Source organism: Trifolium pratense, linkage group LG3, assembly GCF_020283565.1.
Source record: "Trifolium pratense cultivar HEN17-A07 linkage group LG3, ARS_RC_1.1, whole genome shotgun sequence".
NCBI lineage: Eukaryota > Viridiplantae > Streptophyta > Magnoliopsida > Fabales > Fabaceae > Trifolium > Trifolium pratense.
Genome location: NC_060061.1, coordinates 22,435,920 through 22,441,709, shown reverse-complemented (window position 1 = coordinate 22,441,709; position 5,790 = coordinate 22,435,920). Strand labels below are relative to the sequence as shown.

Sequence of the window (5,790 nt, the reverse complement as noted above, 5' to 3'; positions counted from 1 at the left end):
GGATGTGACAGCTATAATTATGTTGATAAATTTTTAGAAAGTTCAACTATCTTCACTACTAGAAAATTCGCTTTTAGAGACCGATTTAGCGACTGAATTATTTCGGTCGCTATAGAGACCGAATTAGAGACCAAATTTCGACTGTCAAAGTAAAAAAACAAATCAGTCGCTAAATCGGTCGCTAAGTAATTATAGAGACCGAATTAGAGACTGATAATTAGCGACCAATATTTCAGTCGCTATTAGAGACCGAATTAGAGACCAAAATTTCAGACTTCAAAGTCAAAAAATATTCGGTCGCTAAATTGGTCGCTAAGTGATTGTATAGAGACCGAATTGGAGACCGATTAGTTTTAGCGACAGGAGATCTGACGCAAATGTTTTTTTTTTTTTACAAGTTTCTAAAAATTTACAAATCACTAAAAAAAAAATCAAATATTATCGTTATAAGAAGAAAAAAACCAATCCCTCTAATTGCATTAGTTACATATACCACAAAAAACCCTTAATCCTTCTTCTAAGTACTCACTATGTTCTCCCTCATCTCATCTCATAACCGTAAATACCCTTTTCAATCCTTTCATTCATTCTTCTTCTTTTTCTCGATTATGAATCAATTCCCTAAAACCCTCAAATCAAAATCTCAAAAACGTATTCTTTCGATTCTGAATGTTCGCCGATTTGAATCTCTCTAGGGATGAAGGCCAACGACATGTTATACAGTGGTGGATGCGATTTTGGAGATGAAGGAGGTGGAACAGGGTCGTGATGTGGTCACACGTTGATGGCTGTACCGGCGGTGGGAGAGGAAGGAACGACGGGATACATTGGGTCGATGCTGATTTTGTTTGGTAGTGCGACTGCGCTTTGAAGGTAAGTTTGCTGCTTCCTACATCTGCATATTTAAGTACTTGTGTATTTTTTTCTTTGTTATTTTGCTTAAAACAGCTAGTAACATAGATGTAGATTCCAAGTGTTTTGGAACTGGTATATAGTTTGATTAAAATTTGTAAATCGGAAAATATGCGATAAACTTTGTATGCTTGATTGGTTTCTTGTAAAACAGAGTTTAATTATACATGTGAGATTTTGTTTTTTGCATAGTTATAGTTATTGTTGATAAATGCAAAGGCCCCCATTACATTGATGTTTTTAGATTAGTCAAATAATGCAATGACAGGGAGAGGCCAACCATGTTCGAAGTATATCAATTTTTAAGAGCTATTGATGGTAAGTACAATTTCACAACTGAGGATGAAATATTGGTACCTGAAAATATTGGTGATAATAACATGGAGGAACTTATTATTGATAGAGAAGGAAAATAGTAATTGTTGAGTATGTGTTAGGAAATCTGTAAAGAATTTATTCAAAAGTCTATGCTAAGATACCTTGTAGAGATGCAATGAGTAACTCAAGGCGTTGAAGAAATCATGTATCTAGTGAAGAAATCAAATGTGTATATCTATCATCAGTAGTAGCATATATCTTCAAATGTAACATCCATACAAAAAAATTGTCTAGAATAATTTAAATGGACATTAATCATTAGTACTGGATACAATAAAATTCCAGATAATTCTCGTTTGAACAAACAAAAAGAGGTCTCAATACAAACAACATTCAATACATAGGTCTAAGATGTTTAATACACAACTAAAACCACCATGCTTAGTTCCAATAACATCAAACTACGACAAAAAGAAAGGAACTGAATCAGTCATCATGTACTAAATTCGGCCATTACATCAGTCATCTGTTTTTTTCCTTACCTCTAACTTGCTCAACCTGCTTAACTGAAACAAAATGTGAGGGGTGAGACAATCACTTCATCTCAATGGTTCCATACTTCCATTTACCTAGAGAGTTAGCAACTAAGAAGAACAAACTAATAGTTGATCAGTTCATATCTATCATTACATTCATTCGCAATTCAGGTAACTTATAAATAAGTGTTTCACACAGTAATTATCTTGATTCATTTTATATAGATAAACTGAGGTGAACATACACTAGAATCTCCAATTGTTTTTTTATACATTATTATCATCAAAACTTCAGAGTAATTATCCTGAAACCACTTTTAGTAATTATTGATAGAGAAGGAAAATAGTAATTGTTGAGTATGTGTTAGGAAATCTGTAAAGAATTTATTCAAAAGTCTATGCTAAGATACCCTGTAGATGGACCAAGAAATTCAATTCTCTTTTTTTTGTTTGTTGAATAGAAATTTAATTTTGATTTTTTTTGACAAAACATTCAATTTCAATTTTAATTATGTTTTTTCTTTCCTTTTTTCCTTCTGGTTCAATCTATGAATGATTGTAGTTTGTTATTGATTTCAGGATTGTGGACAAGAGTACTAAAGGAGCTGCGGCGGTGGACCATGTTGAACCTGAGAAGACTTGGCTCCATACTGTGATGCATGATTTAAGAGTTGGCTCCATTGTAAGTGAAGTAAACTCCCTGTTTTGTAGATTTGACATGTTCATTGATGACTTTCTTATGATTTTCTTTAATATTTTTCGGCCCTTTTAAGACTTTTGTAGTTTACCCTTGAATTTTTGGTTATATTGTGTAGATGTATGTGAGAATCCTTTTCTTGGGTTATATTGGTGATATTATTCTTGGGTTATGCGTCGGGACTAGCATTATTGCGGAATCCTTTTGCCCACTTAAAACTGTGTATGTGTGTGCTTACTTTTTTTTTTCTTCCATGTTTGTATTGTATGAATGCTCAAAGTGTATGGCTGTATTTGGAAGTCATTCATGGTCATGTCCTGATTTGTTGTATACCTTTCAATTGATAATATTAATAATAGTTGGCTGTATTAGTTTGGATTAGTCCGGTATTTATTGAATCAGTTGAAAGGGAGCTTGTTTTAATGCATCATTTTTCCTATTTTGTTTACTTATATGTTTAAAATAGGACTATTAACAATTGTGACGTGTGAGATATAAAACCATTCATGAGCTTTCACCTATAAAATTGTTCAGCTCTATATGCGACACTTTCCAATGTACTACGGACTGTGGACATTGTGGACTGATGATGACATTGGACTCTTGTAAATGTTTAGAGAGTTGGAGAGAAAAATGTGTACAGCTGGTGCAAAACTTAAATCTCCGGGGGTTCAAACCAGATAAAAAGTAGATTTTTTAGTATAATTTTAAAGAGTAAAGGGGGTGCATGTGAACCCCCGGTACAAGTGTGGCGCCACCACTGTGTGTTATAAATACATGTGTGTGCCCTGCTAAACTGTAAAGTTAAATTGCCCATGGGTTAGTTTGAGGCCTTCAATTGTGAGGCCAATCTGATCCAAAAAAATAAGTGGTCGGTTCTTGGTGTTAGTCATTCTGTTTGTTTAGGTTTGCTTTTTGTCTAACCCTCTGATTTTATATATATACACACACACTGGCAAGGTTCAATTTTTGTCCACCGGATGATGCATTGGCTAGAAAGAACTTTGAAGGAAGAGGTGCGGCAATAATGAAAAATAACTTAAACAAAGCTCATGTCACAAAGAAAAGACCAGATTGGATTGATCAGAATGCGTGGGATCCATTATGTGAGCATTGGAGAACTTCAGGATTTAAAAAGAAGAGTATACAGGCGAAAACAAATCGAGCATCTGACTGTGGAGGTTTTTCAAAGCCCGTTCACACTTGTGGCTCTATCACCACATCGCAACATAGAGCTAATTTGGTAAAGTTAATTTATTTTGTTTATATAAATATGGTGTGTTAAATTTTTGTGATTTGTTTATGCTGCAAATTCTATTTTAAAATAGTTTATTATGTTGTTAATAAGAATTGATATTTATACTTTCTAAGATCATGATTTAATAAGTATATTTCTTTTAATATGATGCAGTCCATGATAGTGCTAGTGAGATGACTTTAATTAGCTATATGTTGTACAGTACGTACTATACATATGATTATAACCATTCAAAAATCAAATCAATGCCATCATAAGAAAATAATCATTCAATATAACATACAACCTACACAGGTTACCATAAATTCAAACAAAGTAATAGGGCAAATAGGAACTTACTTTCAACGAATTGAAACCAAACTATCAACATGATCCTTGCTAAAGGCCCATAATGCTTTGGTGATAAGTATCTCTACACTATTATCATTCAGATTATAGATAATAGCTTGGTGTTGTTGCTTGTTTGCCAATATCAATTTAATATTATTCTGAGAAATGTGCAATGGCAACCATGAGAATTTGGGTAGAAGATACTGATCATAACTAATTTTAAGGAGTTGAAAAGTTTGGCTTATAGTTCTAATTCATATTCTTTGCTTTGTTATAGACGGAACTGAATGGCACTCCCCCCACTCCTGTAGATTTGTTTGTTCACACACACCAACATCGCAAGAATAAGGCTTGGGTTGATCGAAGATCGGAACATGTCTATGTAACGAGTTCTCAACTTTAAATAGTATTTTTTTTTCATGTTGATTTCATTGTATTTTAATTAATTTTAAAATATTAAGTAGCCTCATATTTGTGTCAATAGGAAAAGTATAAACGTAGATTGGAAGAATTAACCCAACAAGCATCTTTGCAAGGAACTCCGCCACCAAAGGAAATAGATGTGTGGACTGAGGTTGCATGAACAAGGAAAGGACACATATATGGTCTTGGGAGTGAATCTTCTTTATTTGCAGGCAGACGAAATTACCGTGGTTCAGGTTCCGCGTCAACTGAATGGGTGCAAAGACATGAAATTGAAGAACTGAAAATTGAAAGGGAAGAAATGAGAAGGGAAAATGATGAACTTCGTGATATGGTAAAACAATTGATGGAAAGCTTAAACTTTCGGCCGAAGCCATATACTAGAGATGAAGTTCATGAAGATATTGTGGCTGATAGTAATGATGATGTGGCTGATGATAATGATGATGTGGCTGATATTGTTTTCTTAGTTAGGATATTGACTTTTTTTTATGCAAGAATTGAATGGGATTTATTCCCCTTTTTGTATGTGAAGATCAATTCACTTATATACTTGCAAGTGTAGGTAGTAGTGATAACTTGGTCTTGGTTAGGTTATGCTTTGGATTTATTACTTATTTTTGGATAAGTAGTTGGTAATACTTAAATATAAATATAGTGTTCATGTTGTGTGCATGTTTAATTGTTTGGGATTTTAAATTAATAATAATAATAATAATAATAATAATAATAATAATAATAATAATAATAATGATTAAAAAAAAATTTATTAGAGACCGAAATAGAGACTGAATTTCCCACATAGTGTCTTACAATCGGTCGCAACATTGGTCGCAATGGGCAGAGAAATTAATTTCAAATCGGTCACTAAATCAGTCTCTGAGTCGGTTGCTATTTCGGTCTCTAAATTCAGTCGCTACTTCGGTCGCAACGAACAGAGAAATTATTAAAAAATCAGTCACAAATCAGTCGCTATAGCGTCAGACAATTCGTCGAATCCATCGTCGCAAAATCAGTCTCTAAGCTAGTCTCTGATTTCGGTCACTGTTTCGGTCGCTAACATCGGTCGCTATTTCAGTCGCTACAAAATCGGTCGCTGGGGTGGTCACAACTGATCAGCGACCAGGGTTGTTGATACTGATTTTTTTTTGTCGCTATTTCGGTCGCTAATGGATTTAGAGACCGATTTTCATCAAAATCGGTCTCTAAATCGGTCGCTAAAGCCGAGTTTTCTAGTAGTGCTTGGAATTAAAATATTGAGTATCCCTTATGATCCTAGCTAAAGATACTTGAGTAAAGATTTTCGAGATATATCA

The 5,790-nt window shown here is 33.8% G+C and overlaps 1 protein-coding gene and 1 long non-coding RNA gene across 5 annotated transcripts; one reads left to right on the top strand and one right to left on the bottom strand.

Annotated features, from left to right (window-relative positions):
* The first annotated feature begins 456 nt into the window (after positions 1-456).
* LOC123916131 lies at positions 457-5,022 on the top strand. 4 transcript variants are annotated; one of them, XR_006812058.1, is made up of 5 exons: positions 457-558; positions 696-873; positions 2,346-3,706; positions 4,329-4,433; positions 4,536-5,022. XR_006812058.1 is itself a non-coding variant. In XM_045967510.1 (4 exons), the coding sequence occupies exons 2-4, from the start codon at positions 3,491-3,493 to the stop codon at positions 4,632-4,634; spliced, it is 420 nt and encodes a 139-aa protein (XP_045823466.1). In that variant the 5' UTR covers positions 474-873; positions 2,346-3,490; the 3' UTR covers positions 4,635-5,022. The 4 variants fall into 4 exon arrangements, 1 of the variants encoding a protein (XP_045823466.1); XR_006812059.1 differs by having other exon boundaries at positions 469-873; positions 2,346-2,448; positions 2,582-3,706; XR_006812057.1 differs by having other exon boundaries at positions 472-873; positions 2,346-2,448; positions 3,424-3,706.
* Positions 1,517-4,329, bottom strand: LOC123916132. The gene is made up of 2 exons (XR_006812060.1): positions 4,061-4,329; positions 1,517-1,796 (listed from the first exon to the last, which is right to left on the bottom strand). It is a non-coding gene; the product is annotated as an uncharacterized LOC123916132 (long non-coding RNA).
* Positions 5,023-5,790: the final 768 nt, after the last annotated feature.